General features: G+C 43.0%; 1 protein-coding gene across 2 annotated transcripts in view; it reads left to right on the top strand.

Moving 5' to 3' along the window:
- The first annotated feature begins 2,962 nt into the window (after positions 1-2,962).
- The window catches only part of Ccdc171 (coiled-coil domain containing 171), a 330,958-nt gene continuing 307,429 nt past the window's right edge, over positions 2,963-26,491 (top strand). The window contains exons 1-5 of one of the 2 annotated variants that reach the window (XM_036179739.1): positions 2,963-3,184; positions 12,391-12,534; positions 18,659-18,794; positions 21,664-21,838; positions 26,173-26,363. In XM_036179739.1, the coding sequence (XP_036035632.1) occupies positions 12,488-12,534; positions 18,659-18,794; positions 21,664-21,838; positions 26,173-26,363 (549 nt within the window). In that variant the 5' untranslated portion in view covers positions 2,963-3,184; positions 12,391-12,487. The remainder of the gene's footprint in view (positions 3,185-12,390; positions 12,535-18,658; positions 18,795-21,663; positions 21,839-26,172; positions 26,364-26,491) is intronic. The other variant, XM_036179740.1, reaches the window with a different exon arrangement.

A 26,491-nucleotide genomic window follows, 5' to 3' on the forward strand; every position in this document is an offset into this window, starting at 1 on the left:
GTCAAGGGGAGGCAAACCAGCCATAGCTCACCCCGGGGCTCACACAGGTACAGCCTGCTGTAATGCTCCCCTGTGCCACACAAACACACATGTGCCTCTAGGCTTCCTTTTGATTGTTCTTTGATCCTTTCCTCTTATAGCTGTCAATTTAAAAATGCCTTCCATGTTAATTGCTAAGTACACAGGAGAAGGGAATGGGTAACTGTTTACAAGGGTCTGGGTGGGAAGACACAGGGACCAGACACAAGTAAGTGTTCAGTAGCAGGCACAGGAAGAAAGAGAAGGCAGAGAGAGAAGGCAGAATTCTTGGGTGTAGGAATTGAGATCTTGAAGGCAAAGGAAAAAAAAAAAAAACCCAAAACAAGATATATATGCTTTTTGCCTGAGAATTTAAACTTTATGAACAGGCAGAAGAATAGTTTGGGCCACTCCTGATAAACCAGGAAAGTTAAATTTTAGATATTTTGATGTCAATGCTGTCAACCAAGACTGGTATCATGGCACAAGTTAGTAATTACAACAGTTGGGAGACTAAGATGGGATGTCATTCGGCCATCATGGGCTGTGCAGTGAGGCCCTGCCTACAAAAGAAACAAACCTAAGGACCACCTAAACTGGACAATAAGCAGAACTGCTGAACAGGAATTAAAAATTCAAACTCAGATATAAATAATCAAACTCCAGCACCTAGGGGTCACTTCTGCAGGGCTGAATATGCTTACCAGGTACAAGTGAAGGCCGAGGGCAGACTTTATCAGCAGTAAAATGGTGAGAGATGAGAGATGAGTATATATATCTTCACATAAGGTGGAGAGAAATCTGAGGAAGCTTAGTAAAGCCAAGGGGTCTGGGATTTGGTAATGAGGTCATTACTGAGGTGGTAAGCTGCTCAAGAGAGTCCTGGGAGTGACTCTAATTGTCTCTCAAAAGGGTTGGCAGAGAAGAGAAGGGGATGCAGTGTCAGGCGGAGACAGCAGGGAAGTGGGTTGGAGAGCATCTCATTATAGACAGCCTTTAACCAAACAAGCGACCACAGAAAACGGACCTGTAACTCCCAGAGAAAAACAGGAACTCTCTAAGGAATCTGAGGTGATCAGATTCATTATGTAATTACTATAATTTTCATTAGCTTGTTACTAATATGACCCAAAAGGCTCTCTAAGATCTGAATTGAGGATATTTCTCTAGCAGATCTTTTGTTCTTTCTCCCCTGCACACAAAGCATCTACCTTTTCAAATGCCTCCTGCTTTTTCTCTGTTCAGATTTGCTGTTGCTTTGGTCAACTTTTTAACCTTCCTACCCTAGACTTTAAATTCTCCATAAATTGCTCCCACGTGCTCAAGGTTGATTTTCACAGTCCCTTCTCTGATTCCCATTGCTCTTGTACGTTATACCACGTGTTTCTGTCACCTAGCTCTGTGTTGGGTACATGCCCTCTATTCTATAAATGCTAAAAACCAAGTAAATTAAGTTTGTAAGGCTTCATGCCACCCAATTTTTCTTAAAAAAGTGTACCGTGTAACACATTTAACATTTATTCTTGCAATGTAATACTCCCTTCTGTGATGTTACTAAGACACGACGAACTGATGTATGGCCCACACTTTGTAACCCCAGTGCTCTGGAGGATGAGGCAGGGGATCCAGAATTTGGGGCCTGATTGGGCTACATAGGGAATTCAAACACCTCAAACCAAACCAAGAAGACAGGACAGTACAAAAAAACAAAAAACAAACAAACAAAAAACCACCTCCCCCAACAAAAACCGTTCAAAGAATAACACTAAATCACTCTAATATTATTTATCAGAATTCTTCATTTGACTACTAAGTAGACTGGGCTACTTTTGTTTGTTTCCTTCAGCTCTTTTTTGAAGTAGTTATTTCTTCTGGCTAAAGTATTAAGAAGCAAGGAAGACTTTCTAAAAACTAAATGATTGACCTCAAACCAATTAAAGTTTCTCAGCAGCGCAGAGAATCATTTAATCTATTAGCTCTTCGGACGGTTGGCTTTTCAGAGAGCAGGCCAGGACGACCCCAACACCTGGTTCAGGCTGATTACAACCAACCCCGGACAAGTTTAGCATAAAAGGTTCATTTTGTATGAACACTTGTGGAAGAAGGTAGTGGTGGTAAGGATAAAAACCTTTCATCAAAATCCCGCCAATTTGCATTGTTCTTTGGGGAATAGGCTTTCAAAAAGCCAAGGAACAAAAGAGGATTTGCTTTTCCAATCCCCTGAAGCGGCTACAGAGAGAACCAAAGCTCTTTATAAATTGTGGGAGAGGAGGGGGAGGGGCTGATATCTAGCAGAGATGGAGCCGAGGCTCCAAGGCCTTACTTGCCAATGAACCCGGCTCTGTAGTATTTATAATCAAAGACGCTCAACAGCATCAGACCTACATTCTTCCCACTCAAGCCGAGGTCAAAGAGGATGGGAGGGAAAGACAGATTTCGTGCAAGCCGAGGGCACTGGGGAGGGCCCGCCCCCTGTGCTGAAGCCTGGGCAGACTCTCCCTGAGAACCCTGGCATCCCTCGCGGTCCCAGGGGGTCCCCAGGCCCTGAAAGCCAGCTCGGTAGCCATTTTACAGAGCAGGATCGAGTTGTTACCCTTTGGTAGGCAGGGAAAAGGGGGTTAGAAGCTGGAAATTTGCACGTTTGCAGGTTCTGGGAGTTTTGAGACACGGAGAAGGAACAGAACACTCGGGGCAGGAGCGCGCACTGGGCGAAACGCGCACCCGAGCCACTTGTGTGGTCTGCGCACGCGTACCCCACCCCTGGCGCATGCGCAGCCTCGTCCGGCAAGCGCGGGAGCGCGCGCGCGCGCGCGACTTCGCGGGCCGGGCCCCTCCTGCGCGAGCCCGCGTTCTCTTGAGCGCGTATCCTGGAGCCGCCGCTCGGGCGGCGGGACGCTGGGGGACGCGGAGACGAGGGGCGGGCCTGCCGGGGCGGGGCCTGGGAGGCGGGGAAAGTCGCGGCCGCCCGCAGCCCAGTCGCGTGTTCCCAGCCCCCGGAAGTGGCCGTTGTAAACTTCACCTCGCCGACTTTCTCCATCCTGGTCCTAGAGTCCATCGGCTTTCCTCAGTTGTCACTCCTCCTCCCGAGGGCTGCCTGGCCTTCCACCCTAGACCTGAAGCTGCCCCCGGGGTCGTGGGTGTGCAGGCTGGACCACTCGAGCCCGAGGTAACCGCGGGCTGTGGGTGCATGGAGAGGAGCGCCCGGGGGCCGGGAGGTGCCGGAGGAGACGGGGCTTGCAGTGAGGACCTGGCTTGGGGCTGCTCGCCGGTGCGGACACGCCTCCAGTGCCGTGGCCGACGCTCTCCGCCCACCTCCCGAGGCAGATGGGCGTCCTCCGCGCTCCCTGGAGGACCGATGGGGGCCAGAGTCCTCGGAGCTCCTTGGGATCAGTACCTGAGGATCACAACTTTTTTTGTGTTTTACCTCCATTTCATTTACATGCTAGCCACACTTTGAGTCACTCTACAAACTTTTGATAAGCAATACAATGAGTTGGGTCAGATTGCTTTCTGCAACTTCTGCCTACCCACCGGGACGCTAAGAAAAGTCAGCTGTGAGTTTTTAAAGTTGAAGTTTGTGTAGCAGTGCCTGTTTTGAATGTTTAATCCTTTACGATAGTCATCTCAGGCAAATACATAACTTATGAGAGTCGATATCAAACACTCGCTAAGGCTTTACACATCGATGTTTATACTTCTAAAATAGTGGAAAAGAGAAGTTACCGTTTTGTTATCTGCATTGAACAGTGCTTAGTAACGACCAAACAGTGGTAGAGCCGGGAATGAACATGCTCTCCATTGAAAGGCAGAAGAATGAAGCCAGTGCAGCCTGATACTAGGAAAAGTGGAGACTGGAGCTTTCTGTATTAATCCTGGCTCAGCCGTTTGTTCACTGTGTTAAATCCCCTAACCTCTTGCACCTTAGGTTCTTTATGTCGGATAAGCAGAAGGGCTTAGTCTCGAAGGTTCGATTACATTTTTGTTTCAGTCCTTTTGTCTTGGTCTTGTTTTATGGAAAGACTCACATATCTCCTTTAGTTCTCTACTTTTTACAGGTGTGGGGTGGAAGGTGCTTGAGACTGAACAAGAATTATAGGCATGAAATGTTCTGATACTGAGCTGCACTCCACTGGTCTGTTTCACCTTGCTTCTAATAATGTTAGGACCTCCTGCACCACCAACAGACAGTGTGCACACTCTGGAGTATTTTCTGTACTCTGTGCCCAATATTATTGCCACTGCACTCGGTGGCACCAGCTTTGGCCACTATAGCATAATTTTTATTTCAGATTTCCTCAAAGCTGGGGGGTTAGCAAGGATGATTAATTTCCCTTTGCACTGTCATTGTCCATCCACTTGTTCCCTAGCATGTTACTTTCCACTTTTCTTTCTTTTTTTTTGAGACAGGGTTTCTCTCTGTAGCCTTGGCTGTCCTGGAACTGACTTTCTAGATTAGGTTGATCTCGAACTCACAGAGATTTGCCTGTCTCTGACTTCTGAGTGTTGGAATTAAAGGTGTGCACCACCATGCCTGGTGCTTTCCACTCTTCATAACAACTTGGAGTCTAGACTTGATGGATTCCAGAGACTTTTTTTTTTAATCTTCATTGAAGCACCATCTTCCTGCCTTAGTTTCGGGCCAGTTCCCAACCAAGAGCAGCCACCAAGATGGCTGGGTGTGTGTGGGGTGGGGTGGGGGGGTGGGGTGTGTGTGTGGGGGGTGTGTGTGTGTGGGGGGGGGGGAAGGCTGGGTTGATAGTCCCCCCCCCACAGGGTTTCTCCGTGTAACAGACTGCATTGATATTATTAAGTACCACTGTGCTTTTGCAAAATGTAGAATTTTTTTCTTTCTCTTTCCAGTTTTATTGAGACAGGGTTTCTCTGTATGACAATAGTCTTGGCTGTCTCAGAACTCACTTTGTAGACCACGCTGGCCTGGAACTCACAGAGGTCCACCTGACTCTGCCTCCTGAGTTCTGGGATTAAAGACATGTGCCACCACGCCTGGCTAAGTTTTTTATTCTTTAAGGAAAGTTTTCTTAAAGTACAGTTCCTTTTGTTGTTACCTTGTCTTTCTTTTTTTGTGGTACTGGTAATTGAATTTAGATTTTGTTGTTGCTGGATTTGCGTTATTCCCAGATGATTGATCTATCTATCTACCTGCCTACCTACCTGCCTACCTTTTTTTTCCCCTCTGTAACCCTGGTTGTCTTGGAACTCACACTGTAGATCAGGCTGGCCTCAAACTTGGAGTTCCACCTGCCTCTACCTCCTGACTGCTGGGGTTAAAGGCATGTGCCACCACTGCCCAGTCCCTGTCTGTCTGTCTGTCTATGATCTCTCTCTCTGTTTCTTTCCTTCTTTCATGTTACTCCTAACTGACCTTCCTCCCTTCCTTCTTTCGTTTCAGATTTATTTTTATTCTGTGTATATGGGTATTTTGCCTGCATGTATGTCCTACACTATGTGCATGCAATGCAGTACCCTCAGAGGACAGAAGAGGGCTTTGATTTTCTGTACTGGATAGTTGTAAACTGCCTTGTGGGTGCTAGGAATTGAACTGTGTTCTCTGGAAGTAGCCAGTACTTCTTAATGGCTGAACCATCTCTCTAGCCTCCTCTTTAAAAATTATAACTTCATTTTTTAGTATTATTGTGTGTTAGTGTATATATATATATATACACACACACACACACATTTTAAAATTTAACACTTTTTCTCAAGATATACATTTATTATTTTAAATAATGTGATGCATGTGTATTTGTGTATGAGTACATGTATGTGAGTGCATGTTCCTTCAAGGGTAGGTCAGAGGCGTTGGAGCTGGAGTGACAGGTAGTTGTGAGCTGCCTACCTGCGTCCTCTGCACGAGCAATGTGTGCTCTAACCACTGAGCCATCTCTCCCGGCACTGTTGCTCCTGGTTTTCTTTCTCTTTCGGGGCTTTTTTGTCCTATTAGCTTTCTGTTCCCTCCAGTTTAATCTTCATGACTTAAGTGAGTTTTTCTTTTATTTCTAATTCTTTCTGATTTTTAAAAAAGATTTATTTACTTATTATGTATACAGTGCTCTGTCTGCATGTGTCCCTGCAGGCCAGAAGAGGGCGCCAGATCTCATTACAGATGGTTGTGAACCAAGTGTGGTTGCTGCGAAATGAACTCAGGACCTCTGGAAGAGCAGTCCGTGCTCTTAAGCTCTGAGCCATCTCTCCAGCCCCTCTTTCTGATTCTTGTCACTGCACCATTTATATGTAGCCCTGTGTGGCCTAAAACTTACTCTGTAGACCAGGTTGTCCTAAAATTCATAGAGATCCACTTGTCTCTACCTTTCAGGTGCTGGGCGTAAGCAGATGCCACCATGCTCAGCCTTACCTCGTTTTTGAGTGAGTCTTTATTTCTATCCCTCCCCTCCCCTCCCCCCGTCCCTTCTTTCTTCCCTTCTTTCATTCTTTCCTTTTTTGTCTTTCTTGACAGGGTCTCACTGTGTATCCCTGCCTAGCCAGGAACTTGCTGGATAGAGTGGGATGGCCTAGAACTCACGGAGATCCCCAGAAACCCACCTGTCTCTGTCTCCACATCTGGCACTTTTGAGAGTTTCTCTCTCTCTGTCTCCCACTCCTCTCCCAAGACAAGATTTCTCTGTGTATCCTAGCTGTCCTGGATGCTCTCTGAAGACTGTCCTCAGAGATCCGCTTGCTTCTGCCTGCCTGTCTCCTGAGTGCTGGGATTAAAGGTGTGCTCTGCCACATTCCTGCCTCTTTCTTGGCTGTCTTTCCTGATGTTTTTGAGTTATTTTGGAGTAGTTATATTTTCACTAGTCTTGGTATATCTTTCATACTTTTCATTTATATAGGTATTGTTTTTTTCTTCACTCAGTGACCACATCCCCTTTCTTTTGCTTACAACTTGAGAGTGAGGCAAGGCTCAGGTAAGCTCTAACTTCATGAAGTTGTCTCTCTGTATATTAATGCTATGGGGGCTTGCTTTTGGAGATCTTGCTGCCTTTGTTTCCTCTTCCAGTTTTGTTGGGCTATGTGTCATCCCCTGCCCCTTCTCTCTCTTAGATTCCACCCATAGAAGTTTCTCGTCGGTCCAGGAAGGACCATCACAGGACCGATGGGAGAGTTCCTCAGCTGAAGCAGCTCATTCATGACTGTTTTACCACGTGTGTTTCTAAGTGCCCACTGCTAGAGTGGGCAGAGCTCCTCTTCTTCGTTCTGCTCTTCTCCAGTTGACCTGTAATAAGTGTCCGCTTTCTCCCCAGGGTTCTGCCCGATGTTTTCCCTCTGTGTTCATTAAAGACTCCCACTGCTTCTCTGTGGGTTTCTTGGCTGATGGTGTCTTGCTAAGTGTTGTCCATGATTGATTCGATTCTCTAGCTAGTTGCTTTTATTTTAGACTCCCTTATTAAATTAATAGGGAAATTATGCTATAGAAAAACGAAGAAGCCATGCATGATGACTCACACCTGTAGCCCTAGCACTTGGGAGGTGGAGGCAGGAAGATCAGGAGTTGAAGGCCAGTCTCCACTGTCTAGCAAACTCAAGGCCAACCTGAGCTTAATGAGACTTTGTCTCAAAACAAACAAACAAGCAAGCAACAACAAAGAAAACTCAACCAACCAGCCAGGAGTGGTGGTTTTTCTTAATCCTGATACTCGGGAGGCAGATTTCTGAATTTGAGGCCAGCATGGTCTACAAACTGAGTTCTAGACCAGCTAGGGCTACACAGTGAGATCCTGTCTCAAAAAACAAAATCAATCAACCACCTAAACTGAATACAAAAACAACAAACCCAATGAAAAACAAACCAAGAGCCTTAATTCAAGATGCTTGTAGCCGGGTGGTTTGAGAATCCACTTTTCTGTTATACTCTTGTCTTTTGCTGTTCAGCTTTAAAACTTTTACTTTTCTATGAGCATTTTCAAACTACCAATATTAGTTTTATATTGTTGTATAACAAGTTACTACAAAGTCAATGTTTTAAAACTATGCACACTTTGAACATTGCTTTATTAATTTCTTGGCTTCTTTTGAGACCACATTTTGTTAGGTAGCTCATGCTGGCCTAGAATTTGAGAACATCCTACCTTAGCCTGCAAGTGAGGATTACAGGTGTCTCCCACCACAGCTGGCCAGCAGCACTCCTTGTTATCACAGTCTGTATGGTATACTAGTCCTGGTGCAGTGGAGCTGGGCCCTCTGCTTGGGGACTACAAGGTGCTTACTGGGCTGTATTTTTACCTCTAGGCAGACTGGGTGGAACCTGCCCCCTTACTCAGGTACCCGACAATTTATTTTCTTGTGAACCGTATGCTGGAGGGATCTAGTTGTGTACTAGCTGTTGAGTGGAGGCTATGAGGCTGCTTGCACTTTCCTGTGGCCCTGCCTTTAGGTAGTTCATAGCATGGCAATTTGCTTTTCTAAAGGTGGTAAGCTTGCAGGGCTGGAGAGATGGCTCAGCAGTTAAGAGTACTGGCTGGTCTTCCAGAGGTCTTGGGTTCAATTCCCAGCACCCAGATGGCAGCTCATAGCTGTCTGTAACTCCAGTTCCAAAGCATGTGACACCATCCCACCAGTGCACATGAAATAAAATAAAGAGGTGGTAAGCTTTTTTTTTTTTTTTTTTTTTTCTGGAGTGCTGGGATTTGAAGGAGGGTTCTGCTGTTCTGTGCCAGTGCTGTACCAGTGAGCTCTGCTGCCACCCTAGCAATCTTACAGCAGTGTCATCCTGCCACCTTTGCCACAGAAGCAGGTCCTAGGCTGTTCCCTGTCAGGTGCAGGATATTCCATAAGAAAGTAGCATTGGAGTTGAAGATGCAGGGACCGTATGTTTACCACATCATCTGTCTGAATCATCTGATCTGCGATTGAAGGAACTCTGTGGGGGCTCTTTACAAGCCCAGGTCTAGAAGACTTTAGATTTGAAGATGTTAGGTGCCTAAATACACAAATAAAAATGATTTTTTCTATTTGTTTTTACTGAAACAAACTCAACAAATTTGATCAATTATTTCTTTTCCATTTTTCTTCCCAAGACTAAGAAAAATAAAACAAAACTAAACATTTTTTTATAGTTGTTACTATCTAAAACCTTTCTGGGGGCTGGAGAGATGGCTCAGAGGTTAAAAGCATTTGATGCTCTTCTGGAGGACCTGAGTCCAATTCCTAACACCCAAATGGTGGCTCACAGCCACATTAAACTCTGGTTCCAGGGGATTTGATTCCCTCTACTGGCCTCTGAGGAGACTAGGCACACATATGGTACACAGACATACAATGCAAGCAAAACATTCATACACATAAAAGTGAAAAAATAAAAGTTTAAAAATTAAAGTTTGTGTGTGTGTGTTGGTGAGGATCAAATTCATGATCCCTCTGCTTGTTAAGCTGGTGCCCTACCACTGTCTTGCATCTCTAGTCCATCTAAAATTCTTTCCCCAAGGGGTAAAGTAGAGATATTTTCATGCTTTTGGACTATATATGTATACATGCATGTGTGTGGAGATTGTGTATGGATGTATTGACCCCCCAGCCCCACCCCTGAAATGAAAACCTTTGCTGGATTGGAGAGGTGGCGTAGTCGTTAAGAGCACTTGTTGCTCTTGCAGAGAACCCAGGTTCGAGTCCCAGCATCCACTTGATGCTCACAACTGTCTGTAACTCCAGTCCCAAGGAATCTCATACCCTCTTCTGACCTCCACTTGCACCAGCCAGGCATGTGGGGCACACACCATACACTCAGGCAAAAATGCTCATATGCATAAAATAATAAAATTAAAACAAAAGAAAACAAAATCCTTGGTTATGTGTGTCAGTGATCTCTGGGCACTACTTGGAGTACAGAGTAGTCTGTTTCTGCTAGACTCCAACTCTTCCAAATGTTCTGAAAGGAGGCTTGTTTGGAGCCTAATCTTTGGGAACGTCTTGGTAGTATGAAAAAAATTTGGGACCCACACTCCAAAAACAAACAACAATACACACAAGAAGATGTGGCGGAGTGCAATGTCATCTTCCCACGTCCCCGTAGTGGGTGACTGATTGGTCTTGCGCAAGTCATTTAGCTTCTCTGTCCCAGTGAACTTTCTATAATGGAAACAAGAGTAAGGAAGCAGGATAAGATCATAAACAGCCCCACATTCTGAGTCATTGGTGACCTTGCAGGAAGAACTTAGGCCTTGGGATCTTAGTTACGATTGGGGATTTGGCCCTTTAACTCTGTTACTTTCTTCAAGATGTTTCTACCCTGTCTTCTTTTTGTCCTTTGAAAAACTGGACAGTCTTTTCACTGAAGTGTTGTGGGAAGTAGAGTTCTAGACATTCAGACTGTAGTTCTGGAATCTTCGGTGGGTGCCCAACAGGCGAGTGATAGTAGTGTTTGCTACCACCCTTCTTAAGTTTAGTTATTTAGGCCACTGGAGAAATCAGATTTTTCTTTTCTGGACTTGGCTAAAGTTCCATCCTGTTTTCCCTGGACCAAATGATTCTCTCAGCCGTGTGAGTCACTGTCTGTCCGAATCATTATTTCTCATCACCTCTTCTAGTTGAATAGCTAGCTTTCATGGTTTCTTCTGGGGGTTGGTTAATGGGGCAGAGGCAGAACATTTCGACACTTTCTCTCCTCTTGTTTTCGTCTCTTGGGTACCTTTGTACAGTCACAGTATCATTAAATAATTATTTTATTACATATTTTTCCCCAGACCAAATTACTCAGCTATTCCCTTTTATTGGGAATCATTAAGCTTTTCCAAGTTCTGTGACCCAGCAATAAAAACTGATAGCGCCTGGGTCCTGGGTGTGCTGTGTGTAGGATTTAGAAGGAAGGAGCTTGCCATGGCTAACTCTCTTTTGGGCAGAGGGAAGATGTTCACAAACTCTTAAGTGTCTTGCCTAAGGCCATGTACTTGTGCTGGTTGGCTCCTGCTTCAGGTCTCTGAAGGTTAAAGTTTAGTCTTTCTGAGGACATTGGATTTTAGGGACTGTAGAGGCATCTGTGGGATACTGCTATTTGCATTAGCGTTATCTCTGTTTGGAGTGTTTGCCCAGTTACCTTAGCACTCTGGTAAAGTGACTTGATTTACACGCTGGCTCTGTGTAATTTGGAATATCTCCTGTAGAAGAGGGTTCCAGGAGGTCAGCAGGATGAGCAACAAACCCTTTCTTTTTTCCTGCTTCCTCTTTGGAGGAAATGGTAAATTATGACGCTAATTTATGAAGGAAGACTGCCCGTACAGATGGGTAAGAAATGTTTTCACAGTGATGTGATATGGTTTGATCAGCAGGATTAGTCTTCTGTTTTGCGTACTAGTGCCACAGACTTGCTAATAGTAACTTATTTCTCTGGTTGAAGACAGTGGTGTAGTTTTCTTTCCTAGAGCTATTTTTGTTTGTTTTTCAGGTTGGGTTTCTCTGTGTAGCCCTGGTTGTCCTGGAACTTGATGTGTAGACAGGCTGGCCTTGAACTCAGAGATCCGCCTGCTTCTGTCTCCTGAGTGCTGGGATTACAGGTGTGCACCACCACTACCTACATCTTCCTAGGACTTATTAAAACACCACAAGACATTTCTGAATTGTATGTTTGATTGGATTATTAGCTATTGCATTTTATTTCTTTTGAATCTTTGAATATGAAGTATGAAATTAAGCAGATTATTATGAGATCTTTTGTTTGGGAGTATTTTGCCATCTCCATTGACAACATTGTGTTAAAATATCCCATTTGTTTAAACTGAATTCTGTGTCCCAAAGGTTGGTACTACATATATTTCTTTCCAAGTGCAAGAATAATTTGTCACTCTTATTTTATTTAAGAAATTAAAGCAGATTAAAAATTAACATTACTGTGTTCTTAAAACACTTTTTTTTTTTTAACGTTTTTTTAGTTTTTTTGAGACAGAGTTTCTTTGTGTAGCTTTGTGCCTTTCCTGGAACTCACTTGGTAGCCCAGGCTGTCCTGGAACTCACAAAGATCCGCCTGCATCTGCCTCCCGAGTGCTGGGATTAAAGGCATGTGCCACCACCGACGGCTGCCTTTTTCTTTCTTTCTTTTCTTTTTTTACTTCTAATGTTTTTCAAACAAAAAGCCCTATAGCATTATTATCATTGTTTTCTTTTGAGACTGAGTGTCATTTATCCCAGGCTAGCCTCCATCTTATTAAGATAAAGATGACATTGAGTTGATCCCCCTGCCTCCATCAGGTGCTGGGTTTACAGTTGTGTGTACCACACCCAGCTGAACAATATAGGTTTCCAGAATTACCTGTGTTAAACTCTATACAATAATTTAGAAATAAAAAAATAGGCTATAGATAAAAATAAAGCTCACCTCAGGATTCAAATATAAAATTGCTATTTTATTTATTATGTTAACAGACTTTAGTCCATCTAAACCTGTAAGTCACAGACATCACAATAAAGAAGTATATCATTAAGAAACAGTGGGCTATTGTGAAAAATTGGAAGACTTACCATGAGTTTAAACACTTCAAGTAATGCCACTACTGGGGATACCCAAAGGTAAGCCTCTGGTCTATTTCTTTAGTTGGAAAATGCTTTTGATTGCAAGAACCAGGGAGAATTCAGTGGGCGATGAAGCTAATTGCAAAGATTCTTCTGGGATGGTGAAGGAAGTAGGTTTCTCGGGACTAAAGAGCAGCAGCACCTTCTTAGTATTGGCCCTCAGGTCCCTGTGTTCCTTTGTTAACTTGGATCATAAAGGTCTATGTGCCTGAACTATCTCCTCTTACTAGAGATCTGCTTATTCTCCATAACTGCAGTTTTCTCCCCATGTTTCTGTCTGCTTACGTTCATCTGGCCATTACCTGCTTGCCGTGCCTCCGTGGCTTACATTCATCTGGCTATTACCTGCTTGCTGTGCCTCCGTGGCTCTGCCCCGCCTCCTTGCTGCGTCTCTGACCCGGCTGCCTGAGTGCTCCATTAGTTTAGCGCCCCCCCCCCCCCCACCTTGCTGACTGCTTTTCCTCCGTGTCTTTGAGTGCATCCAACAAGATGTGTCTCACTGATGTTCCGCCTTTTTTGTGCCATGTCTTCCTTTCTGTCCTTAGTAAGATGCTTAATTTATTTCATTGCCTTTGAGGGATGGGGTCTACAATAAAAAATGGACAATTTTAGGGTGTGATTTTTTTTTTTCCTAAGTGCATTTTTCAAGAAAATAAGTTCAAGCTGGGCGGTGGTAGCACACACCTTTAATCCCAGCACTCAGAAAGGCAGAGCCAGGCAGATCTCTGTGAGTTCTAGGCCAGCCTGGTCTACAGAGCGAGGATCCAGGACAGGCACCAAAACTACACAGAGAAACACTGTCTCAAAAAACCAAAGGGAAAAAGAAAAGAAAAGAATTTCATTAATCAAAATTATCCTGGCCTGATGTGTGTGTTGCCTTTATTCTTAGCACTCAGGACACAGAGGTAGGTAGGTTTTTGTGAGTTCAGGCAGTCTAGTATATAGAGCAATTTTCAGATTTCCAGGACCGCATGGTGGGACCCTGTCTCAAATAAAAATCAAAATTTAGAACTTTTATAGTCAAGGAACAGAGTCTCTACAGAATCTAAAAATAGAACATTTGGAGCTGTAGTCTGTCAGTTTCCTGAAGTAACCGATTTTGTAACAGCATCAAAAAGGTTAGCTGTGGGTAGTTATTCTTCCTTTGTGTCTCAAGACAGCGCTTCTCTGTGTGGCTCTGCCCGTCCTGGAGCTCACTCTGTAGTAGCCCAGGCTGGCCTCAAACTCAGAGATCCCCCTGCCTCTGCCTCTCAAGTACTGGGATTAAAGGTGTGCGCCACCACTGCACAGCTAAAGCTGTGGATAATTCTTTATACTGAATTTGAGAAGGATTGATAGAGACTATGTATATATGCATATGTAATCTTACCTCTTAGAGTTGACCATGGACAATTCAGTAAATATTTGCCTAGAACTTTTCTTATGAAGTAGCAATATATTATATAAATACATATTGTGGTGGTATTGTATTCCCCAAAATATTGTGCACCCTAATAAACTTATCTGGGGTCAGAAAACAGAACAGTCACAATATTAAACATAGAGGTTAGACAGTGGTAGCAGACATCTTTAATCCTATCACTTGGGAGGCAGAGATCCATCCGGATCTCTGTGAGTTTTAAACCACACTGGAAACAGCCAAGCATGGTGACTCATGCCTTTAATCCCTGAAAGTGAGCCTTTAATCCCAGGGAGTGATGGCAGAAAGCAGAAGTATATAAGGCATGAGGACCAGAAACTAGAAGCTTTTGGCTGGTTAAGCTTTTAGGCTTTGAGCAACAGTTCAGCTGAGACCCATTCAGATGAGGGACACAGAGGCTTCCAGTCTGAGGAAAACAGGATCAGGCGAGGTGAGGAAGCTGTGGCTTGTTCTGTTTCTCTGATCTTCCAGCATTCACCCCAATAACTGGCACCAGGTTTGATTTTATTAATAAGACTCTTTAAGATTCAGGCTACAACATATTTTAGAATTATAATAATATTTTACATTATTTATCATTCTTTTTCAATTTAGGAAGGAAACATCAGTAGCTATCCATAATACATATGTTTTAAAATTTTATCGTGTGTGTGTGTGTGTGTGTGTGTGTGTGTGTGTGTGTGTGGTGTGTGTGTGTGGTGTGTGTGTGTGTGTATATGTGTGTGTGTGGTGTGTGTGTGTGTATGTGTGTGTATGTGTGTGTGTGTGTTTGTATGTGTGTGTCTTTGTGTGTGTGTGTGTGTGTGTGGTGTGTGTGTGTGTGTGTGTGTGTGTGTGTGTGAGTGTTTGTGTGTGTGTGTGTGTGTGTGTGTGTGTGTGTGAGTGAACGTGCATGTGAGAGTGACTAGGGAGGCTGGAGGAGATTGTCACCCCATTTGGGTTGGTCATGTAGACCTTTGTATGGATTTACTACCTTTAGTTACCGTTCACCAGACGGTAGGTAGGAGTTAAGGTTGTTTCTCCTTTAGGCTGTTCCGAGAAATGCTGCTGTAAACATTGCATGTATGCATTTGTGCTGACATACACTTCTGTTTATCTTTTTGAGCAGGTTCACAGGAGCAGCATTGCTGCAAATTTATGCTAAATTTTTTAAGAAACCACCAAATTCAGTGATTGGATAATTTTACATTCATGACAGCAGTATTTGAAGGCTTTAATTTCTTTATATCCTTGTCAGCACTTGAAAAATTACTCAATTTTTTTTCAAGACAGGGTTCAGGGTTTCTAGATATAACAGTTCAGGCTGTCCTGGAACTTGCTTTGTAGACCAGGCTTGCCTTGAACTCATAGAGATCCACCTGTCTCTGCCTCCCTAGTGCTGGGCTTAAAGGCATGTGCCGCCACTGCTCAGATGTCTTTTCTTCTCTTTACCCATTTAAAATTATTTTTTTATTATTGAACTTTAAGAATTCTTTTTATATGTTGAATCCAAGTCCTTTATCAAATGAAATAAGCATTTTATCCTGTTAAATGCTTGACTTTTCATTTTGCTTGCTGGTTTCTTCTATGATGTGAGGGTGCTGGTTATGCTGGGAATGAATCCAGGGCCTTGCCTGTGCTAGGCTAGTGCACTGCTCCTGAGGCATGCCCCCCCTCATTCTCTTTGAGTGTACTGTGACGTGCAAATATTCTTAACCTCTAAGTTCTTTTTTTTTTTTTTTGAGCTGAGGATCTAACCCAGAGACTTGCACTTGCTAAATCCCCAACCCTAATTTTCTTTTTTAAACAGGTGTCTGTTCCTAATTAAATACTACCTCATCTTGATTATTGAAATGTGTCAATTTCTTATTGCTGACAAATATTCGAGAGAGAAGTTTAAGAAAGAGAAGGTTTATTTGGACTTGGTGGTTTGGGGAGTGGAAGTCCCTGGTTAGCTGCCTCCACTTAGCATCACCACGGCAAGAGTGTGTGCTGCAGGGCTGCTCACCTTGTGGAGGCTGGAATCTGAAAGGGGAAGAGAGCAGGGACAGGGAGTAAGCAGGGACAGTGTGTTCTTCAAAGACATTCCCCAGGTGCCCCACCTCCTCTGGTGGGCCCCACCATGTAAGGCTCCTGCCACTTCCCCATAGAGTGCCACCCGTTGAGCATCAAGCTTTTATTCCACACAGTGGGCTATGGGAGACCTTTCCATTCAGTCCATAATACATGCCTTTGTAGTAAGTTTGGAAAACAGGGAGTGAGGTTCTCTCTTGTTCATCAACACCGTGTTGTCTGTTTTGAATCCTTTGCCTTTCCACATGCATTTTAGGATCACTGTGTCAATTTTTACAGAAGGGTCTTCTGGGATTTGTTAAAAGATTGTGTTGCATCTGTAGATAGAATTACCATTTTAATAATATTGAGATTTCTAAATATAAATATGATTGTGGGATTCTTTTCATTGATTTATGTCTTTAACTTCAGTAACTTAAAAAAATTTTTTTTTATTTTTATTATTATTTTTTAAGATGTATTTATTTATTATGTATACAGTGTTCTGTCTGCATGTATCCCTGCAGGCCAGAAGAAGGTGCCAGATCTCATTATAGGTGGTTGTGAGCCACCATGTGGTTGCTGGGAATTGAACTCAGGACCTCTGGAAGAGCAGTTGGTGCTCTTAACCACTGAGCCATCTCTCCAGCCCCTTATTTTTTCATTTTTTAGGGTAAAGATGTGGGGCACCTGGGGAATGTCTTTGAAGACATACTGCCCCTGCTCAAAATAAAAAGTGAAAAGAAGGCTTGGCTATAGCTTAGTGGTACAGTGCTTGCCTACCAAGCGCAAGGCCCTGGGTTTGATCCTCAGCTCCCCCCAAAAAAAGAAAAAAAAAAGAAAGAAGTTCAAGTTGTATATACATATGTTGAATCCATGTGCCCCTCTTCCCCCAGGACTGCTGCTATTGGAGAAACGGTGCTGATTTCTTTCTTTCTTTCTTTTTTTTTTTGAGACAGGGTTTCTCTATAGCTTTGGAGCCTATCCTGGATTAGCTCTGTAGACCAGGCTGGTCTTGAACTCACAGAGATCCGCCTGCCCCTGCCTCCCGAGTGCTGGGATTACAGCCGTGCGCCACCACCGCCTGGCTATGGTGCTGATTTCTTTGAGACAGATCTCTTTCTTGATTCCTAGAGATCATCATATTTAGTTCTTTGAGATAGTTTTCTTTTTCATCGGAAGGATTTGACATTTTTTTATGCTACTATTTGATTTTTCAGTTTTAATCTTTGTCTGTTGACTTCCCACCACAGATAATCATAATTCAGTTTCCAGTCATGTCAGCTCCTTTCCTCTTTCTCCACATGTGCTAATATAGTCTTGGTTAAATGTGTTATTCATGTTTATATTGGTAGAATCATGACAGCTTTCAGGTGAGTTAGCAATATGGGGTATAATCTACCGTGAGGCCAAGCAGCAGCAGTGACCTGCAGTTCATGCTCTCTACCAAGTTGAACATGAAGAGTGTCTTAGTTACTTTTCTATTGCAGTGATGAAACACCATGATCAAGGCATCTTTGGGTGGAAGGGTGTAGTTTAGCTTACAGTTCTCAAGCCCCACTCCATCATCATACAGTGAGGGTATGAACGGAAGGCAGCATCTTGAGGCAGGAACTGAAGCAGAAGCCATGGAGGACTGGCACTCACTGGCTTACTCCTCCCGGCTTGCCCAACCTGCTTTCTTAGACAATTCAGGACCACCTGCCTAGGGGTGGCACTACCCACAGTGGGCTGGACCCTCCCACAGCAATCATGAGTCAAGAAAATGTCCTCCAGATTTGCTTACAGGCCTGATGGAGACATTTTCCTTAGCTGGGTTCCCCAAAGGGTCCCAGAGAACTCTGACTTGTCAGGTTGCTAAGAAGTCACCAAGCACAAAGTGAACAGCAGTACCCTGTAGAGCCCTGTGCTTTAAGCCGTGATGTTTGGCATGTTATTGCTTTGCTCACTGCTTGCTCTGAGTTGTTAAGTAAGTCAGTTCTCTACCTGCTTGTCTGTTGCGGGACTTCCTTTCTTCTGTGCTCTCCACCTGGGGCTCTTTCCTGTGGTTGTAATTATCACTGTTGTTTTTCAGGAGAGTATAGTTTGCCATTTTAAAACGTGAATGTGTATTCTGTTATTTATACTTTTTCTTTTTAAAGATTTATTTATTATGTATACAGTGCTCTGCCCCCATGTGTCCCAGCAGGCCAGAAGAGGGCACCAGATCTCATTACAGGTAGTTGTGAGCCACCATGTGGTTGCTGGGAATTGAACTCAGGACCTCTGGAAGAGCAGTCGGTGCTCTTAACTGCTGAGCCATCTCTCCAGCCCTCTATACTTTTTCTTTTTCTAATGTGTGTTACGTTTACAGTGATTGAAATATATTAAAAAAGAAAGAGGTCTCTCTCTTCCCAAAGTAAGCATTGGATGTGATGGGCTGGTTTAGATACAAAGCTTGACAAACGTAGTGTATGTTCAGTAGACAGTAGTTTGTTATTAGTAAATACCACTTTGCAGTTTTACCCAAGTGTTGTTGTGGACACATTTTACTAGGTTGTGAATTTATATCCTAGGATCTTATCATATGCTGTTATTGTAATATTCTGTTTTTAAAATAAGCTATGAGAAATGCTGTTAGAATATTTTTATTGCATGAAAATTATATTTTATTATGACCTTGTTTTGTAGGTTGAAAAATGTCTCATTGGATGTAAAGCAAATGCTTAAAAATGAAACAGAGTCAGATATCACTGCCGATCTCAGAAAGAAGCTCCATCGGGCTAAGAAGGAGAAACTGGAAATGACGACTAAGCACAATGCAGAGGTACAGTTTCTTTTCCTTCCGAGTCGTGTTAAAAGTGGAATTTCAGCCAGGTGTGGTGGCATATGCCTTTAGGCCCAGCATTTGGGAGGCAGAGGCAGGTGAATTTCTGAGTTCGAGGCTACCCTGGTCTACAGAGCAAGATCCAGAACAGCCAGGGCTACACAGAGCAACCCTGTCATGAACCCTCCTGCAATGCCTCCCCTCAAAGTTGGGTTTCAGTTATTGGTTTCATTTCTTATTAGAAGCTGCATTTAACCTTTCTTACTATGTCATTCTAGGGCTTCAAAGGAAATTGCACTAAAGAAAATACTTTGATACAGCAGAATTGTATAGAGATAGTCAGGTTATGTCAGCTTGACACAAGCTAGAGTTACCTGAAAGTGAGAAAATGCCTTCATAAGATGATGCAACTGTAGGGTATTTTCTTAATTGGTGATTGATGTGGGGAGGGGAGAAGAGGGAGGGCCCAGCCCAGTGTGGGTGGTGCTATCCCTGGCCTGGAGGTCCAGGGTTCTGTAAGAAAGCAGGCTGAACAAAGGAGCAAGCCAGTAAGCAGCACCCCTCCATGGCCTCTGCATCAGCTCCTGCCTCCAGGTTCCTGCCCTGTTTGAGTTCCTGTCCTGACTTCTTCAGTGATGACCTGTGATGTGGCATGGTGTTTCATCACAGCAATAGTAACCCTAATTAGAGACATCTGTGGTACCAGGGACTATATTGAGGTGACTCAGGTCTGGCAGCAGGCACCTTGACCGGTTGAGCCATCCTGTTAGTGGCCAGGCTTTACATGGCCAAATGTGTAATTTGATGATGTGATTGATGACTGCAGAGTTTATAAAGTAGAAAGACTGTTTTCAGAGAGCTCTTGTTCTGTAACAGAGCTTCCTCAGAATCAGTCTCCTGCCGCAGCTGCCCAAAGGCTGCGATCTGTGTGTGTATTAGTGTGCAAGGCTAAAGCCATACACATTCTTGAAATCATAATGTAGATTCCTATATGGTATGAATCATGGAACGGTCTTCTTCCTTTCCTTTTTTAAAAAAGATTTATTTATTTATTATGTATACAGTGTTCTGTCTGCATGTATGCCTGCACACCAGAAGAGGGCACCAGATCTCATTACAGATGGTTGTGAGCCACCATGTGGTTGCTGGGAATTGAACTCAGGACCTCTGGAGGAGCAGCCAGTGCTCTTAACCTCTGAGCCATCTCTCCAGCCCCAGTCTGCTTTCTTAAATAAGGACATTGTGTATAGAATTTTAATACTATAATTCAGGAATCATATTTATTTTATTATGACATCTTTTTAGTGTATATTTCATAGGTACATATATTTATTTAGAGTAGTTTCCTTTCCCTTATAAGAGAATTCATAAATTATATGTATGTGTGTATGCCTTTTCTAGTTTTACTCTTCTTCATTGCTGTATTAAATCTTGTTCTCTTTTTGTGTGTGTATGTGGTATGGGAATGCATCCTAGCTAATGCTAGGCAATTGCTCTGCTAGTGAGCTACATTGTCAGTTTTTTAAAAAATTTTTATTTTTTTTTAAAGCACAGACCTTTACTTAGTTTTTGGGATGAGATATTTAGCATTTTATTAGTTTTTTAATAGAAAGTTTTTTATACAATATATTCTGATCACTTTCCCCTCCCTGAACTCCTCCAGACCTTTCTTGCCTCCCTCTTCACCTAACCCCACTCCTTCTTTTTTTCTCTCTTTAAAAACCAAATACATATTACTTTTACTTTCCTTCAAACTATCATAAAACTTTGTTTTTATTTACTTTACAAAATTTAGCTGGGTGGTGGGGGTGCAACCTTCAGTACAGCACTTGGGAAGCAGAGGCAGATGGATCTCTGAGTTTGAGGCCAGCCTGGTCCAGTAAGTTCCAGGAGAGCCAGTGCTGTACAGAGAAACCCTTTTAAACAAACAAACAAAACCCCCCCCCCCCCCCCCCCCCATCCCCAGACCCAAGTTTAGTCTCTCTGCTTTTCTGCAGCACTTAGGCCCTTGAACTTAGGGCTCTATGACGTTTGCTCTTTTTTATTTTTATTTTGCTCACCACATAGCAACTATTAAATGTTATTTAATACATAATTATTTACAAATGATGAGTTATATAACCATTGACTATATCACAATTTTAGAGTGAGACAGGACTTTATGGATCGTCACAGTCTACCTTTCTGAGCCACTTCTGTCACAGTATTTAATGGAATGTCACAATGAGATAGCCCTTTGTTAGAATCTCCGTAATATTGCTCTTTTTTTTTATTTTATGCTGCCACTGGTATTTTAACTAAGGAAAATAACACAGTGTTCCCACATTGTACTTTGTTGCCATTTGCTTCTTCTAGCCCCCCCCCCTTTTCTGTTTTGTATGTGTGTATGGGTGTCTGTCATGTGTGTGGGGTACCCGCACAGGCTAGAAGAGAGGTGGGTTCCTGGAACTGGAGTCACAGGTGGTGGTGAGCTGCCCCTGGTGATGCTACAACACTGATGAGCCCCCTCCCGGGCCCATTTTCTTCTGGGGCACATTGAGGAGAAAAAGTAGAGGACTACATGAATGTTTAAGTGTTCATTATGCGCCATGCTTTTTTTTTTTTTTCTAGGCGTGGCTTTGTGATTGAAATGTGCTTTTTTGTTGTTGTTTCTTAAAAAAGGCTTTTTCTCTAAAGGAGTCTATAAGGCAGTTAGGATTGTTTTCCGGTAAGGCAGCGATTCCTTCCTAGTGTTTGAGAAAATGCCAGTTATGAATGCTGGTAAACACGAGCGAGGTTTTGTTAAGGAATGTGAATGCTTGAGTTTGCAGTCTCATCGTCTTGGAGACATGTTTTCATACTAGTTCATGAGCTCAGGAATCTGTTTCAGCTGTCAAGCTACGAGAGCCAGATTGCCAGGCTGCGATCCGAGGTGGAGAACCGAGAAGCCCTGCGGCAGCGTCTGGAGTATGACCTGGCTGTGGCCAGGAAGGAGGCGGGTCTGGGAAGACGGGCAGCTGAGGAGAGACTGGCCGAGGCACAGAGGGCTCAGGACAAGCTCTGCGGTAAGGCCTCCCCTTCCAGTTAGGGCTAAGCTTTGCTCTGCGTCCCGCTTGCGGTTGCATATCCATAGTGGATCTCGTGGGGGTTGTCACTCGGGGGACTAGTCTGTGTGTTTGTAAAATGTTTCAATTCTTCTGTTTCCACATTGGGGATTTAACCCAGGGCTCCCTCCGTGCATAGCAGGCAAACACTCAGCCACTGAACTCGGTCCTACTTTAATTGTTTTGAGGCATTTTTTGGGGTGGGGAAGGGTGTCATGTCAAGGATGGCTCAAACTTGCTGTGTGGCTGAAGATGACCTTGACCTGGGTTCCTTCTTTCTTCACCACCTAAGTGCTGAGGCTTCAGACATGTTCCACTGCTCCTGATTTATGCAGTGCTAGGGACTGACTGGACACACGGCTCTGTGTGTCCTGCTCATGTACTCTACCAGATAAACTATTTAATCAGTTAATGTTTTTATGTTGATGCATGTATGAAAATCAAGAGTACAGAATTCTGCTAATCAGGGTTTTAGAGTACTTGTTCTTCAGGCAACATGCAAAATCACAAAGGAGGTGTGTGTGTTCTATAAACACTCTAGGCCCCTCCATAACATATAATTTGAGCCAGAATTTCTGACTGTATGTTCCAGACACACTGCAGGTGATTTGTTGATGACTTACTTAGGTTAATGTGTCCCTGCATTAGATTATGTGCCTCAAAAAGAAAAAGGCACTGAATTTAACACCCCAAATCCTCTGTTGTGCATGATTGAGTTATAAAGTATTATTTAAGTATAAATAAATGTATATAAATTCACTTAGATTACCATGTAAGTCAAAGCAAGCATCCAGATCATGTAATAGAAAAGTACCGAAAGTCCTTTCTTTTATCTTGTTAATTACTATCCTACTTTTTGATAGTGTGAATTATGTTTTCCTTCTTTTAAAAGTTAAAATATTTTTATATGTTTGGGGATTTTGCTTGTGTATATGTCTGAGTAGCACATGTGCCTAGTGCTTGTGGAGGCCAGAAGAGGGAGGGCATCAGATCCCCTGGAACTGGAGTTGTGAGCTGCCCTTTGGGTGATGGGAATCAAACCCACCAGGTCCTTTGTAAGAGCAGCCTCCAGTGCTCTTAACAGCTGGCCATCTCTCCACCCAGTTTTCCTCTTTCCTCTCCCTTTCTTTCTTCCTTTCTTGGTTAAGTAGGTAACCAAGAATCATCAGATATTTGAGAAAGACCTTTAAATGGAGAGAGAAAAAAATCAACTTGGAAGAGATATATTTCTGTAGGGAAGTGAAAATTTACAACAGTGTTGTTGTCCTTAGAGTAGAAAGAGAATATATTTCATAAAGGAGCTACAAAAAAAGGGAAAAAGATAAGAAATTAAAAAAAGTAAAAATGAAAAATATTAATAGAATTATTATATATGAAAATGAAAGAACTTTCCAGCAGTTAATGTGCAGAAGACAGAGTGGAAAAAAGAGAAGAGCTGAGAAAATTTGAGGACAATCCAAATAATAGATCATAGAGCTGGTGGAGGAAGAGAAAGCAGGTTGATGTTTCTGAAGGTCACACCTGCTGACTAAGGAACATGAACTGAATACAGCGGTGAATTCCACCGAGGAAAGCCCAGGAAGTCGGGTAAAGTTTCAAAAAGATAAGGAGATTCTAAAGCTTTCTTTTTTTAAAGATGTAAGAGCAGAGTAGGCTGACTGCAGAGGGCCAGCATCAAACTCTTTGCCTAGAACATTGCCACATCCAGGGAGGCTGTCAGGGAATGCGTCTAGGTAACTTATTTTACAGTTTTGAATTTTGCATCTTTTGTATGATCCATGCAAAACAGAAAGAAATAGAAATTTAAAATTAGTGCTACTGATATAATCAACATTTTGTTTAACACGTATGTTTATGTGTACTTCATTTGTGTCTCCACTAAAACTTAACGAAGAGGTGTTTTCATTCCTACTGTGGTCAGGGAATCAGAGCGATTTGATCAGGAGTTAGTTGGTAAAGCCAGACCTGGAAACCATTCCCTGCTTTCCTAGATGCTTAAACAGCAGTGGTAATATGAGGTGTTGCTCACTGCTAACATAATAGTTGGGCCTGAGGTGAGTAGTGCCTCTGTGGTGGGGGCGGGGTTAGTATGGCTCTGAGGCTGCAGCATTATTACAGCCTCAGTTTCCTGACTTTGTTATTGCTAAGGTGTGTTCAAATTAGCATATTTTTCTGATAATGAAACATCAAAAACTATAATCTTGAGTCTTAAAAAAAGTAGCTCCAGGGGGCTGAAGAGATGGCTCGGGGTTCAGAGCACTTGTTGCTCTTATAGAGGACCCAGATTTGGTTGCCAGGCATATGTAAATCCAGTTAGAGGGAATCTGACACCCTCTTCTAATCTCTGAGAGTTTCAGACACACGTGTTGTATGTAGCTGGAGAGCTTTTCTCTAGGTCCCCCTAAGCCCCAGCAGTCCGGTAGCCCACTTATAAAATGAACACACAGACGCTTATATTATTTAAACTGCTTGGCCATTAGCTCAGGCCTACCATTGTCTAGCTCTTACTCTTATATTCAGCCCATTTCTATTAATCTAAACTTCGCCATGTGGCTCCTGGCTTACCGGTACCTTACATCTCGCTTGTCATGGTGGTGGCTGGCAGCATCTCTCCGCCTCAGCCTTCCTGTTCCCAGAATTCTCATCTCTGCTTGTCCTGCCTATACTTCCTGCCTGGCTACTGGCCAATCAGCATTTTATTTACACAGAGCGATCCACAGAGTTGTACATATGTACATGCTGGCAAAAGACACATAAATAAAAAAACTTAGAAAAAAATAAAGTAGCCATAGGTGTTATGGTTTAAAAGATAAATGGAGTGATGGCTCAGTAAGAGCGTTTTCTCCTAACTGTGAGGAGTTCAAATACCCAGCACTGACATAAAAAGCCAGCCATGGCCACACATACACATGTAACTCCAAATATTTTGTCCTGAGGATCATGCTGTAAATACAGTCAGCTCCAGTGCAGTTGGGGACAGAGATAGGAGGGCCATCTGGGTTTACTGGCTGCCAGCCTAGCTCGAGGTTGTGAGACCCTGTTTCAGAGAAATATGGTAGAGAGCGACAGAGCAGGACCACTGACAACTTGCTGTGGCTTTTACACATACGTTCCATACACCACACACTCACATGTTGTAGAATATTAAGGTGTGTTATTTTGTTGAACTCTGTGAAGCTGTGTTACTGTGCCTGTGTAAAACACCTGATGGTCTACTAAAGAGCTGAAGGACCAATAGCAAGGCAGGAGAGAGGAACAGTCGGGGCTGGCAGGCAGAGTATCTATAGAAGGAGAAATCTGGAAAAAGAGAAAGAAAAAGTTAGCCAGAAAAGGAGGAGGACTCCAGGGACCAGCCACCCAGCTACACAGCCAGCCATGGAGTAAGAGTAAAATTTACAGAAGTAAGAGAATAAAAACTCTGAGAGGCAAAATGTAGACAGGTTAAGTTAAGGAAAGCTGGCAAGCAACAAGCCAACATAAGGCCTGGCTTTCATAAGTAAGTATAAGCCTCTGTGTGTGATTTATTTGGGAGCTGGGTGGTGGGCCCCCTAAAAGAATAAAAGAGAAAAAACAAACAACATTTGTACACAAGCACACACATATACAGAACAGAAAATAATCCTAGTTAAGACTGTATTCAAAAGGAGAGAAAAACACACATTTAGTTTGTTTTCTTAAAAAAAAAAAAACCATTATTATATAGATGTGTGTGTATGTATATGTGTGTATATCTATATCTATCTATCTATCTATCTATATCTGTCTGTCTTGTTTTCAATTTTTTCTTTCTTTCTTTTTCTCTTTCTTTCTTTCTTTCTTTCTTTCTTTCTTTCTTTTTTTTTTTTTGAGGCAGGGTCTCTTTACATAGCCCTGACTGTCCTGGGACTCACTCTGTAGACCAGGCTGGCCTCCAACTGAAGAGATCTGCCTTCCTCTGCCTCCAGAGTGCTAGGATTAAAGTCGTGCACAATGACACCCAGCCAGATTTGTTTTCTTGAAAAAGAGGAAAAGTTAGCACTAGGTGCAGCTCGTGCTAGAGCTGTGTCTGACATGGGCATGCCTTCAAGAATATGCCATTTTGGCCCATAGCAAAATCACCCCGTCTGAGGGAAGAAAGAGTGAAGAATCAGTGGAGTACAGGGATGGCGGGTTTTCTAGAGTTTGCTGAAGGGAGACAGTTAAATATTTTGTCCCAAAAATCATGTAGTAAACAAAGTCAGCTCCATTGGTTAGGTTCTTAGACTCTTAATTAATTAATTTGTGGTTATAAATATATTCTATCATATTTTTAATAGCTCAGAATTCAGAACTTCAAGAAAAGGCAAATGAAATTGAGAAAACATTTCAGACTTCCCAAGAGAAATGGAAAGAAGAATGCAGGAGATTTGAGCATGATTTGGAGGAAAGAGATAATATAATTCAAAATTGCAATCAAGAATATGAGTTACTTATGCAGGAAAAAAGCAGGCTACAAAAAACTCTACAGGTAAAATACTTAACCTAAGTGAAAGTTTCTACCCTCAGGTTCCCTCCCCGCTCCCTCCCTCCTCCCTCCCTCCTCCCTCCCTCCTCCCTGCCTCCCTCTTAGAGGCATTTTCACATATCTCCTGTGTT

The sequence above is a fragment of the Onychomys torridus genome, chromosome 2 (assembly GCF_903995425.1).
Source record: "Onychomys torridus chromosome 2, mOncTor1.1, whole genome shotgun sequence".
In the NCBI taxonomy this organism is placed as follows: domain Eukaryota; kingdom Metazoa; phylum Chordata; class Mammalia; order Rodentia; family Cricetidae; genus Onychomys; species Onychomys torridus.